Source organism: Ursus arctos, unplaced genomic scaffold, assembly GCF_023065955.2.
Source record: "Ursus arctos isolate Adak ecotype North America unplaced genomic scaffold, UrsArc2.0 scaffold_25, whole genome shotgun sequence".
Lineage (NCBI taxonomy): Eukaryota > Metazoa > Chordata > Mammalia > Carnivora > Ursidae > Ursus > Ursus arctos.
Genome location: NW_026622930.1, coordinates 2,642,799 through 2,655,754, shown reverse-complemented (window position 1 = coordinate 2,655,754; position 12,956 = coordinate 2,642,799). Strand labels below are relative to the sequence as shown.

The 12,956-nt window shown below is 63.2% G+C and overlaps 1 protein-coding gene across 7 annotated transcripts; it reads left to right on the top strand.

Moving 5' to 3' along the window:
• The first annotated feature begins 313 nt into the window (after positions 1 to 313).
• EXOC3L4 (exocyst complex component 3 like 4) lies at positions 314 to 12,155 on the top strand. 7 transcript variants are annotated; one of them, XM_044390018.2, is made up of 14 exons: positions 314 to 453; positions 4,174 to 4,607; positions 4,908 to 4,967; positions 5,114 to 5,777; positions 6,505 to 6,616; positions 6,883 to 7,005; positions 7,372 to 7,472; positions 7,699 to 7,779; positions 8,697 to 8,811; positions 9,339 to 9,458; positions 9,547 to 9,699; positions 10,335 to 10,456; positions 10,570 to 10,670; positions 11,604 to 11,688. In XM_044390018.2, the coding sequence occupies exons 2-13, from the start codon at positions 4,190 to 4,192 to the stop codon at positions 10,628 to 10,630; spliced, it is 2,130 nt and encodes a 709-aa protein (XP_044245953.1). In that variant the 5' UTR covers positions 314 to 453; positions 4,174 to 4,189; the 3' UTR covers positions 10,631 to 10,670; positions 11,604 to 11,688. The 7 variants fall into 7 exon arrangements, with proteins under 7 accessions (XP_044245953.1, XP_044245952.1, XP_026371040.1 ...); XM_044390017.3 differs by lacking the exon at positions 10,570 to 10,670 and having other exon boundaries at positions 11,604 to 12,155; XM_044390020.3 differs by lacking the exons at positions 314 to 453; positions 10,570 to 10,670 and adding an exon at positions 4,745 to 4,784 and having other exon boundaries at positions 4,422 to 4,607; positions 11,604 to 12,155.
• The last annotated feature ends 801 nt before the right edge of the window (positions 12,156 to 12,956 follow it).

Here is a 12,956-nt window from a genome sequence, read left to right as displayed (position 1 = left end):
TGGGTGTTCCCCGCCCCCCCCCCCCGGCAGGCCAGCGCCTCTGGCCTCTGGCCTCAGCGTGACCACAGAAGGGGCTGGCGGCCACTGCAGTCCCTGCAGGGTCCCTCCCCCACTGCCTTGAGCTGTGAAGGGCTGCCCCTCCCCTGCCGTGCTCCCTGAAGTCGGAGCCATAGACTGCTAGGAATCAAAGGTTGGAGCGATAGTCTCTGGAATGGGAAGGGAGTGGGAGCACTTCTGAAAGTGAAACTGGAGTGGGGGTGGAGGGTGGGGCGGGGGGTGGGGCTGGTGGGCCCAGAGCGGCGCAGACCAGGCTGGGAAGTCCCAGCTGTTGGTCACTCACTCTGGCTGCTCCAGAGGCCTCACCACCGAGGCCCAGCTCTGGGCGCCTGGCTCAGCTGGCTTCTCCTGGCAGCCCTGTCCTGCCCGGGGCCCTGGGCTCTACCCACCCAGCAGGTATGTTTGGTGCAGGTGCAGCAGGAGGGCCGCGGGGATGTTGTGGGCGGTGGGCGGGGACTCAGGGGGCTGAGGACAGTTCCGGCTCTGCTAGTGGCTTTCTGGACCAAGGGCTTCAGCTCGAGCCAAGGCCAGAGTACCAGCTCAAACCACCGTGTGCATACACAAACACACAGAACGTGGCTATGTGGACATAAAGACGTGCACACGGGCACAGACAGACACGCACGGGCTCACGGACGGAGCCGCTCCCAGGCCTCTGAGGCACACGAACAGGGAGACACACTCAGGTCAATGCAAGGCCCACAAAGGTGGTAACACACCCCCAGGCTTACCCTACATTAGATGGCTTATCTATTTCCCTGGGGTACCTGGCACGTACTGGCCAGGCCTGGCTGGGGGCTGAGTCAGGCCCACTCCCCGCCCTGGGGGGCCCGTGGTCAAGGCACAGATGCCCCTCAGTCTCGGGAGAAGGTGTGCCCAGGGCTGGAGCCAGGCCTGGCGCGGGAGGTGCGTGCCGCGGCCCGGAAAGGCTGCTCAGTGTTGAGGCTCGCTGGGGCTGGCTGCTGGCAGAAAGCCTGTGTGGAGGGGTGGAGGAGAGGGGAGCTGGGTGTGGGGGGTGAGGAAGGGCCTCGAGTGCCCCCCTGTGGAGGAGTCGGCGTCTCCTGCGGGTGCTGGCAGTCCGGAGCGTCTTCCGTTCTGTCACTTCCGAGAAGAGGAGCACCTTTTTCGACAGGATTACTAATACACAGGAAAGCTCTTTTCTAAGCAAATGATCATATTATCTAAGAATAATGACAGACTCACCAGGTCCTTCCCAATATTGAAACCTCATTTATTTTCTTGTCTTATTGCCTTAACTAATCCTTCAAATGTTGACTAGAATGGCAAGAACACACACTAGTCCCGAGCCGCCGGTGAGGCAGCCAGGGTCTCTGAACGTTCAGGGCGACGTGGCCAGAGGGCCAGAGAGAGAAAGAGCCAGAGAGAGTCCTCACAGGGATGGGGAGACAGGTACAGGGTGGCCAGTGGAGCCAGCAGGGCATCGAGTCCAGCAGATACCACTGTGGTGCCTGACCAGCCCAACCCAGGTGAGGGGCGACCCTGACCCTGATGGTCCACTCCTCCTCCAGGCTGGCTCTGGACTGATGGGGAGCGAGCTGATGGGCCAGTAAGGAAGAGCCCATGGCCACAGGGAGAGTCGAGCAGCACAGCCCAAGGACACCTTGGCGGGGGGGTCACCCATACCCCTGGGCCCTGAAATCCAGGTCAGACTTAGCAAAGATGGGGAGGCGGGGAGAGGGAGCAGCCTGAGAGGAAGCTGGGAGGCTGCACATTCCAGGGCCAGAGAGGCGCCCCGGGAGGCTGGATGGGGGCAGGTCAAGGAGGCCCAGAGGCGAGGCTGGAGGGAATTCTGTGGATGGGAAGGCTTGGGGTGCCAGACTCTGGGGAGCCATGGAAGGGTTTAAAGCAAGGGAATCACCTGGTTGACTTGTGCTATGGGAAGGTCAATAATGGCTTGGGAACTGTGGGAGCAAGGTCAAAGGGGGCAGGGAGAACAGCCGGGGGCCTCAACGGGCCTTCAGGGCAGGTCCAGCTCTGGATGAGGGTGGTTGAGCAGGCTAGGGGGCCGTCTGTTTGTGTAGCCTCACGTAAGACCCAAACTGCCAGCTGCCCCTCCTTCCCCCAGAATCTGCATCTCGGCCCCCCTCCTGGCATCTGGGAACTGCCCCCACTGTGGGCCCCTTGGCCAGGAGAAAGGGTTCCTTGGGCAGCAACCCTGGCTCACTGGAGCTGGGAGACGCGGGAACCCAGCCTCTGCTCCTGGGTCTGCACAGGCCTGGGTTGGTCGAGGCTCCCTGACCCCGAGCTGTGTGGCTGGAGGCAGGATCCTACCTCTTTTCTGAGCCTGTTTCCTCATCTATGAGATGAAGCGACACCCCACAACTTTGTTGTTATGGGGCTCTGATGTGTCCCAGGCCTGGGCTGGGCATACAGTAGGTACTTACTAAGTGTGAGCTCTCCCCATCCGAGACAGGGCCCACTTGACCTTCCCCACACGCCCCTGGTGAGGGCGCTTCAAGCAAATCTGTGCAGAGCCCAGGCACCTCGGACTCTGGACTCCGCTGGTTGCTGAGGGGCACGAGGGAGAGGGGAGTTGGGGGTGGGGAGGGCGGAAAGCTCTTGGGCCAATGTTCCCTGCATGTGCGGGTCAGTCCGAGTGGGGGCAGGGTCCCCGAGTCCCAATGCCCAGGAGAGGATGATGACCTGTGACCTGGGCAGGGCTGATAAGAACCCATCAATCACCTGGGCCTGCCTCTCCCTCGGCAGGGCCTCTCTCCAGCTGTTAGGAGGCCTCTGGGAAGAGGAAGGGAGGCCTCCACTGACCACCTGCGTGTCTGACCCCCAGAGGGCATTGGGGGTGGGTGAGGGTCTGGGCCCTGCCCATCCCAGTGTTATCCCACCCAAGGCAAATGGGGGCCTAGGGAGAGGTGTTCCTGCCCGATGTCACCCAAGGGTCAGGTGACAGCCTGATCTTTGTCCTAGGGGTGGGGGAGCCTGGGGATGGGCTGGGGGCTCTGGCCTCTGGTTGGTCAGCGACTTCAGTAGGTCCAGCCCTCCTTTTGGCCAGCTTCTCCAAGGCTAAAGTAAGATCTTGCTGGTCTAAGACAGCCCACCCGCCCCCGAAACACCCTCACAGAGGGGTGGGTGGGAGGTCCCGGCAGGCTGAGGGATCTCTCTCCTCTCTCCCACCTCAGCGTAACCTAAAGCCAGAAAATCAAACACAGGCCAGGCTGTGCTGGAAGGGAGTGTGGGTACAGCCCAGAGAGGGCCTGGAGCCCAGGGTGGGTCAGGGGCAGCGCCTGCTTTGCACCCCTATGCCCTAGGGATCCCCTCGGCAACCCCTCTAGGGGAGGGGTTGGAGCACACCAGGGCTGGGTGGGGAGGAGAAGCTATGGGTGAGTACTGCCTTGGGGACCTCCAGCCCCAGGTCAAATATAGACCTGTGGTCCCTCCCAGCACTCCCCCTACAGTGCTGCAAGGCCGGATAGCCAGATAAGCCTTGGAGGCAGCCAGGGGTGGCCACAGACCTCAGGCCTGACCCCGTCTCCCTCCAGTTCTGAGCTACCCAGAGAAGGAGGTGGCCTCTTACAGGGGTCCCTGAGCTCCCCTTTGAGCAGAAGCAGTTAGGCCCGATGGGCTGAATGGGGGTGAGCTGAGGGCTTTGGTGGGGGGGAGCAGTAAAGGCTAGGAGGTGGGGGAGAGTGGGCATTTTAGGCCTCAGGACCTAACGTCCAGGAAATCCTGGATGTGGTTGCTGGGCCCACCCCCGGGACTGTAGGCTGTGGCTTGGGCTGTGCCCCAGAACCTGCAAATTCAACTCTCCTCTCCAGCTCTGACGGGAGGGTCTGCCTGGCAGAGGCAGGGAGGTGGGTACCTGGGGGGTACTCTGGGGAAGGTGGTGTCAGGGAAGTTTTCCAGAAGGAAGCAGCTGTCTGCCTCTCAGTGCCAGCTGCAGCCTGCCACAGACAGCTCTGGCCGCCACAGCTGCCTGGTGCTGGCCTGGGGGTCGTCTCCTGGGAGAAGCTTCACTGACCAAGCCCAGCCACGGCTCTGTCAGGCCTCACAGGGTTCTCACGGGGTTTCTGTGCCCATTCCCCAGGGCCGGCCACCACGGCCCCCCACCCCAGGCCACCCGAGCCTCCTTTTCATCTCCAGCTTTTCTGCTACCAAGATGTCACTGGCACGGACAGTGACCTCTGGGCCGGAGCCACACAGCCCCGAGGAGCCTGCAAAGCTGCAGACCCCACCAGTGCGGGGTACTTGGCGGGCAAGCAGTGAGGGTGCGGCCAGCACCCACCGCGAGGACACTCGGCCCGGCCTGGGTACCCTTCGGCGGGCCTTCTCCCGGACAAGCCAGCGGCCCTCAGGCCAGGTCCCCGAGGAGGACCTGGGCCTGTTCCAGCGCGGGTCCCACTTCCTGTTCCGGTCCTTACGGCGGGCCAAGGATAACGGCTCCACTGCTGACCAGTCCCATGCCACTGAGGTGCCAGGGGTGACCCATGGCCCAGAAGTGCCCTCTAGGGTCATGGATGGTCGAAGCCGGCAGTCCTCCGCTGGGGTGGGGCGTAAGGAACTGGAACCCGAGGCAGGTGAGAGCTTCACGAACAGTACTGAGCATGGGGGAAAAGAGGCCAGGGGGGAGCAGCTGGGCGGGGGCTTCCTGACAGGCTGTCCTCCCCAGCCCCCCAGACACCGCCCTGCACGATTGTGTTTTACATTCTCCCAGCATTTCAACCAGGGCAGCGTCCACTGGGCAGCTCAGACAGGTGAGTCAGCAAAGCGAGGCTCGGAGAGGTTAAGTGACTTGCCTCCAGTCTCACAGCCAGGAAGTGGAGAAATGGGATTTGAACCCAGACCTGTACGACTCCAGAACCCTCACCTCTCCACAGCCTTCCACAGCCTGGCTCCTGGCCAAACCAGAGGGACGGACAAGGCCCTGGCCCTCTCAGGTGCCAGGGTCCCAGAGGGTGCAGGGCAGCCATGAGCCCGCAGGGGAGGTCCTGGGGGCTGCCAGGGCAGGACACACGGGAGCTGGGCCCAAAGGCGCTGAGGCCGTACCCCTCACGGCCGCCTTCCTCGCCTGTCCTCGCAAAAGGCAAATCTGTGGCCGACCTCATCACCGAGCGGCACCTGCTGGCGGCCTTCCAACAGCTGCGGCAGCTGGAGGTGCGGCTGGTGGCCGAGAAAGCCTCGCACACCTTCGAGAAGGACCCCACCGGCTTCGCGCGGCGCGCCATGGACCTGTGTCTGCACTATGACGGGCTGGCGGCCGAGATCGGCGCCATCGTGCGCGAAACGCTGGGCCCCGACGGCGTGGACGCGGCCGCGCTCGGGGAGCTGGGCCGCGTGGTGCGCGCGGAGGAGGAGGCGCACCCAGCGCCCCCCGCCGACGGCGACTTCTTGCTCACCCCGCGCCGCTGGCGCCAGCACTGGGAGGACGCGGTGAGGCGGAGCGCGCAGGAGCGCGTGCAGCAGGCGGGCGCTGGGGAGGCTCCGGGGGCAGCCGAGGCCGAGGCCGAGGGCGCGTCGGGCCTGGCCCGGCTTCTGGCCGAGCTCGGCGGCTTGGTGCGCAGCGACCTGCACAAGGTGCGGCAGGAGGTGCAGCCGGCTTACTCGGCCGCCGGCTTCCCGGCGTGGGAGGCCTACCTGCGCGCCTTCCACGGCGCGGTGGCCCAGCGCCTCCAGGAGCTCGCCCAGGACGCCCGGGGCTGCGAGCAGCTCTATGTCCTGCTGGACTGGGCGGCCAATGTCGACGGCAGGTGAGGCCCCAACCAGAGCGCCACCGGGGGCCAGGAGGGGCTGGCCTTGCCCGCCCGGAGACATTTGGGAGCCTGCCTGGCTCTGAGAAGTAGGGGCACCTTTCTTCTTTCTTCCCTGGGAGAGGGCTGGTGTTGGGCGTCAGAGATCCCAGGGACTTTGACATTCCTTTCTTCTTGCTCTGGGCCATGGTACTCTCCCGCCAGGGTTTTCTTAAAGGGCCACGCGTGCCCCCGTGCCTGAGAGCAGGAAAGCCTCTGAGGGGAGTCCAGGGAGAGGGCCTATGCTAGGCGGCAGGGTGCCTGTGCACATTTACAAAAGGGCAGCCCTCCAGGCAGGACACGGCTGTGGCTCACAGACGCTGGGCATGGGTTGGATCTCACCCCCACTCTTCCCTTTGGACGGGCACCTAGGTACAGGGCAGGGCCTGTTGCCAGCTCCCACCCCAGCTCTGCGGTGTGGTGGGGTGGATTACCTTTGCTGCTGGGTACTCCTCAGCTCTGAAGGCCAGAGAGCAGGTGGGAAGAGGGTGACTAAACACTCCTGGGTTCATTAATTTGCTGTGTGGCCTCAGGCAGGTGTTCGTCACTTCTGGACCTCCCTGGTGTGGGCTGGAAAGCGGCACATCTCTGTGCCGTGTGGTGCTTTGTGATGGTGTTAGGCTTTAGCCAGGGGGAAATTGGGGCAGCTACTAGCGCATCGGAGCTCAGCCCCTACCCTGCTTTCCAGTCCTGACTTCCTGGGAGCCCCAGACCTGACTCTGTCCACAGAGCCACTACCCCCACTCCTGGCACCTGCCTTGTGGGCTCGCCTGCAGAATGACTACACCAGCTTCCTAGAGGTGAGGCCGGGGCAGGGCCAGGCCCGAGGGGCATGATCTGGGTTGAATGTGGCGGCCTCACTGTGGGAAGGTAGGGTGCCCGGAATCACCCTGGGTGTGTGGCCCTGGCTCAGGCCTGAGCCACTTCTTACCCTGCGGCCTTTGGCATGGCCTATGCCCTGGCAGGGTGGTGCTTTTCTCCGAGGGTGCATGACAGAGCTCAGGAGGTAGGGGAACTGGGACCTCCTTCTTGGGAGGGTCTCACTCCCTCTCCCCACCTCTCACAGGCCAAGATCACAAGCTGCTTCGATAGCATCCTGCAGCTAGAGCAGAGTCGTTGGGCAGACGCCAAGCCCCCCGATGTGCTACAGGGCCTCTACCACACGCCGCTGTCCATCGATGTCCACATGGTGAGCCTTGGGAGGAGGGATGTATATTTGGGCCTCTGGTGGTGTTTGGTCCCCCTCGAGGTGAAGACACCCAATACTATACAGTCCCGTCCCAACCTCCCTTCCCCATTAGCCAAGAGCCTGAGGCCCCCCTGGGGTGGAATCAGGGACCGTGGGTCACATGCCAGCCTGGGAGCCCTGGGGCACAGCACCCAGCTTAGCCAGTGGCCCGTGGATGTGGGGAGTTGGGAGGAGCGGCTGGAAGCTGTAGCTGAGATGGTGAGACACAGCAGGGCAGGCTGGAGACGTCGCTGGGTCACAGGTGGGGGACAGGGGGCATCGGGATCTGGGCTCTGACGTGGGCTCAGGAGGTGGCATTTCTTGCAGCTCGTCGCTGAGCACGTGAAGGCGGCCGGTGCCATCTCCGCGGAACTGGAGGCCACCACCCTGCGCATCTGCACGCGGGCGCTAGGCCTCTTCCTGCCCAGGTGAGGGCACGTGTACCCCCGGGGAGGGGTGGGTGGAGTGGCCAAGGCCGTTGTCCCCAGGGGAGGGCCCAGCCTGTTTGCTCTGAGTCTGAGACCCGGGACAGGTGAGAGGGAGGAGCCTCGTTAGAAGGCCTGGGGGTCTGGGTGGGGACCTGAGCAGAGGGCTGACCCCAGGTCATAGCACCACCAGTAAGGTCCCTAAGGTCTCTGCATACTTCGCCCCCAGGTTTGAAAAGGCTTTTCTAGAGTCGAAGGCGGTGAACGAACCTTATCTGGGCGCCAATATCAACGCCTATGAGGAGCTCAGGTGGGTCTCCGGCTGCAGGGGAGGTGCCCGGCGTGGCCAGCAGGGGGCGCGCGAGCTCGGGGAACCTGGGCGTAGCAGGCTCCCGCTGGGGCAGCAAGCATGGGAGAAGAATCCAGACCCAGCGGTGGTGTTGGGGCCACTTCCCAGAAGGCCTCCATGGATGGCCCCCCTCTCCGCTCCCACCCCCGCTGTGAGGTCCTCCCTCCGCCCTTCAGAGCTGAGTTCCTGGAAGGGATGCAGGGAGATTCAACACTCGGCAGAGGCTGAGAAGTTCCAGCCTAACCCGAACCCGAACCCGAACCCTAACCCTTGGGCTCCTTTCTCTCCTCCCTTCATCCAAGTTAGCTATCTTCCTTCTCGGGGACACTCCCTTCTCCAGGAAGCCCTCCCTGACACTCCGTCCGCCCTGCCCACTACCTTGGGGGTGGCACCTGGGTCCCTCTGCCCCCAGAAGGCAGAGGCCCCCCTTTCTGCTGGCAGTGGCTGCCCCCCCTTCTGTGCCTTCAACACCAGGACCAGCTTCAATGTCCCCCACATGTGGATGCACCAGCGGCTGTGGGCGTGGACGTTGAGCCACCCCGGCTGGGGTCGCATCCCAGCTCTGCCACCTGCTGTCGGTGTGCGGTGTGCGTTGAGATAAGTCACTTCCCTTTTCTGTGCCTCCTTTTGTCATCTGTGAAACAGAGATTGGAGCACCTGCTCCCGAGGGCTGCGTGGGGACTCAGCGCCTTAGAAGGATCATTTCATCTTCAGGGTTATTACCCCATGCAGCCCTGGGGGCCGCCCCTCACATTCTAGTCTAAGCGAATGGAGTTGCCATGGCACCTAGCCTCCATGGCTGTACGCAGGAACTCCTTCCACAGCCTGCTGCTCCTCACCCACTTCCTCCCCTGTCCTGGCCCTTCCCCCCTCCCCAGGACCAGTCTTCTGGCCAGGTTCCCAGGAACCTTTGAAGAGCTGGAGAAACCTCTAGCGGCTGCCACCTATACCTTCCAGAAGCGGCTGCTCCAGGGCCTGCAGTGTGATGTGCAAGTGAGTGGGACTTGTCTCCCCACTTTCCACACCCAGCAGGTGCTCCCTGTGCCCTGGAGCCCGGGGGCCAGTTCAGAGCATTCACATGTCCCCCTGAGTAGCTTCAGGGGTGGTACATTGGGGGGCGGGCAAGGGACCTGAGCTGAGCAGTGAGGTCAGGAGACGCCTCCTTACTTCAGTCTCCACCTCTCGGAGGAGGAACCAGGCCCCTCACCCAGCCCCTCAAGGCCTCCCCAGGCTCCCCTAAGCAAGGCCCACCTAGAGGCTCAAACTCAAACCCTGTCCACTGGAGCTCAGGGCCTGGAGGAGGCATTCCTGCCAAAGGCCTAGTGACGTTCATGGCCAAGAGAGGAGATGTTACCAGGGTGACTTCAGAAGGGAGTCAGCCCCTCCAGAATTTCTTCTTGGGGACAGGGTGTCCCTTGGCCCGAAACGCCCCTGTGGGGAGCCAGGCACTGGGCTCTAAGGAGAGGGTCTGGGGGGGTGGAGGATGCAGTTGGAAGACTCCTGTCCCCCTCTGCTCCCAGCCGCTTTTCAGGGTCCTGTGCACCAAGGCCTGGCTGACACAGGACGTGCTGCAGCCCCTCATGGACAAGGTGGTGGCCTTCGCCCGCCATCTGGAGCACGTGGCCCCACTGCGGGCGCAGGTATCTCAGGGGCACAGGGCTCTGGTGGAAACGCGCCCTGGGCTGGGGCCACCAGCTTGGACCCTGACCCTGCTGTCTGACCGCCCAGGAGACCCTGCAGGAGGTGCACCGGTACGTGGTCCGTGAATACCTGGCCCAGGTGTTGAGGCCGCGTGAGCGGTTCCGCGGTGAGGAGCGCATGACCAGCTCCCAGAAGATGGGCCTCGACGCCCAGGCCATTGGTGACACTTTCCAGGGCTTGGTAGGAGCATCAACTGAGGGCCCCCGTGCTCGCCTCCTCTAGGGCCTCCACCGGCACCCCCATTCTCGTTTTAGTGGCCTCCGTAAGCGCCCCCGCAGGGTGGGCTTTGCCAGAAGTGGTTCTCCTCGCTCTCCATCAACCAGGAGGGGGATTGGGAGTTCTGGCAGAGCGTGGTGAGGCCAGGTGGAGGCCATCTCCATATATTTGCATAGGGTTGGTGGGGTGAGGAGGGAAGGGGCGGGCCCCTGGGGGGCTTTTCCAGCACCCCGACCCAGCCTTTGGAGCTGAGGCACTTCCTCTATACACACACACAGCCCTTATCTGGGCTCTTGGTCCCCCACCTGCTGTAGGATTCCGGGCAGTACTTCCGGGCTGGAGTCTCAGTTTACCCATCTGAGCAGAGATGGGAAGACATCTCTGCACTGTATTGTGGGAAGGGAAGATGAATATTGGGCTGTGGCTGAGTCCACAACGCTGATGCCTGAGTCCCCTTCCACCACACATGCAGGAGGCAGTCACAGCGGGGACACGGTGGGGGAGGAGTGGTGGCTTGCGGTGCCCTAGTGGAGAAGTTGCAGGCACGGGAGGCAAGGAGGCTCCCAGGGGAGGTGGCACTTGTTTCCGTATCTCCGCAGGGCTCTGAGGCCACGTGGCTGGACCAGGCTATCCCGTGTGTGGCTGACATACTGGGCGAGACTTACAAGGAGGACATCCGGAGGCACCTGGAGACACTCATCGGGAGCTACCCTGACATCAGGTCCGTTACCCACCTGCTCCCTCACTGGGCGCGAGGACGGAGCGCCGCCAGGCCCTGGGGGCAGAGGGGGGAGTCGGGGGATTGGTGCCTTCAGAGGGTCCCTGTGGCTCCAGGTGGGCAGGTGATGAACCACGGGGAGGCACAGATGGTTCTGGTGCAGAGGGGAGCTGCTGAGCAGGTGGGGTGGGCGCCCCCTGCAGGCTACTATGTGCAGGTGCGTAGGGAACTGGGGACCATGGCCCCGGGCAGGGGCGGGCCAGAGGAGCAAGGAGCAGGGGCTGCCCCTCCTTCAGAAGCTATTCTTGGCCATTTTTCTTCAGTGCGGAGGGGTGAGGAGGCCCCTCGAGCCGGGGGGGGGGGGGGGATGGCTGGGGTCTGGGCCCCTCCTTGGGCATCAGACCATGGAGACAAGTACCCATCCGCCAGTCTGAAGGGGAGGCGTGGTCCCCTCTGTGAGAAAGCCCTACTGGGAGCCCAGAGACTCCTGACACCCGGCCAGGAGGAAGGAGGCTTTGATCCCGGGGTGTGTGTTGGGGGGGAATGGTGAGTCATCGATTCCGTGGAAATTCCAGCCCGAATCTTTCCGTAGCCTTGGAGATTCCACGATGGGGAGGCCACAGAGAGCCCCCCTCAGGAAAGCTCTTTTCACCAGCCCGGACTGTCTCTGCCTTTGGCTGGAAACGACTACCCCCTCATGGTGCAGGGGGTTCCCCCCTGGTGCCTGGGGTTCCCCTACGCTCCAGATGCTGCTGGGCCATGGCAGCCTCCTCTCTCCCTGCCGCCTGCCTGTGGCTCCCCGCACAGTGCTTTAGGGAAGAGGCCTGGGACAGCTCCTGGCCTGGACCTGCTCCCCTTGAGGCCGTGTCACTCCTTCGCTCACTCTTCCACTGTTGCTTGAACCTCAGCTTAGACTGTTTTCCCTGATGGGCATGCCCCTTCCCCTCCCCACCCAGCTCAGCACCCTTGGAGCCCCAGCCACCCTGTCCAGGGGCACTGCTCCCCCTGGCCTCGGTCATTCTTGGCCTTTCTCAGGCCAGGCTGCAGGAATGCTGGGTGCCCCTGTACTTGAGCCCAGGGGTTCCCCTCACTCAGGGTTGGGACTGCCACCGGGGCTGTTGGGCCTGCAGCGCGGGGCGTGTCTTTGTAGGCGGGACCATGTGCGGGCCATCTTGGCGCTTCGCCGGCTGGGCCACCGGCGGAACCAGCGACTCCTGCAGCACGCGCGGGACCTGCTGCGGGCAGCGGCCAAGGCAGCGGGCTCTGGGGCTGCTGGGGGCCACGTGCTCTTCGAAGAGATCGAGGTGCCTACCTCCGTGGATGTGCTGCTGACCTGCATCTAATGCTCCTGGGTCTGGGGGTGCGGTGGGCCTCAGGTGGGGGCTGCACTAGCTGGAGGGCCAGCGCTGTCACCTGGGCATGAAGCCCCAAGCTGGGAGCCCAGAGAGGCACGCTCAGCCCTGCCCCAACCTGAAGCCCGCCCGTAAGGGCTCTCCGTGCTCAGCCAGGCCAGCTGCTCACCCGCAGAAGAAAAGAGGCATTTCAGGCATTTGTGGGGGAGTGTTCGGGGCGGCGGAGGTTCCTCTCGGTACTGCCCACCAGGGAAGGCCTCCCTGCCTAACTGTCCGCACCACCCCCAGTCTGAATGTGAAGAACCGAGTATTTATTTTTAAAATAAAGGTGAATTAAATGGTGCCTCCCTAAAGAAGGGCGGGCCCGAGTTGGTGGGAGCAGAAGGTGTGGGTTCCCATGGAGCAAAAGGTCAGGATGGAAGGTTCTGTGGTGACTCCATTTGGTTGATGGCCCTTTCCTGCCCATTGTACAAATGGGGAGACTGAGGCAGGTCCAGAGCTGGGAAGGCCTGTGTCTGTGGCTGCAGAGAAAACAGTCTTTGACCCTGGGATCCTGGCCTCATGTGCAAATGAACCTCACCCAGCAGGGGTGGGCACTGTTCTGTCCTGTTCTAAACAGGCCTGGGCTCCTGGGAGACAAGAAAAGGCCAAGGCAGTTCTGCAGCCTGAAGTATTTGGGTTAGATGTGAGAGGGACTTCCCAGCAGGGCAAGTGTCACCGATGGAGTATGTGTGGGGGCTGCTGATCCTGCTGGTCTCAGCTCTGCAGGCAGGGTTGCAAAGAGATTGCTCCGGTGTGCACCTGTTACCCCTCCCCGCCCCCCTTCTCTCCCAGGAGGCTGGCACTGGGATTTGACTCCCGCCTCCTGGCAAGGCTACAGGGAAACTCACTTGCCTGGGCAGCCTCTAGCTTGCCAGGGAGCCTGAGCATTGAGATGGTGGGGGGACACTGAGACAGGCAGCCGGGGGTGCCTTCCCACCACCCTTCTGCGGCAGACCACCGTCACTCTGAGCCTGACCTTGACCACGGCAGTGGTGGGGGGCAAGTGACTGCAGGTGGGCCAAGGTTCTAAGAACCCAATGAAGTTGAGTCTCCTGAGCATGGGGCGATGGTCCGAACAGCCTGCAGGCCCAGGATGGGGGGGTTAGGAC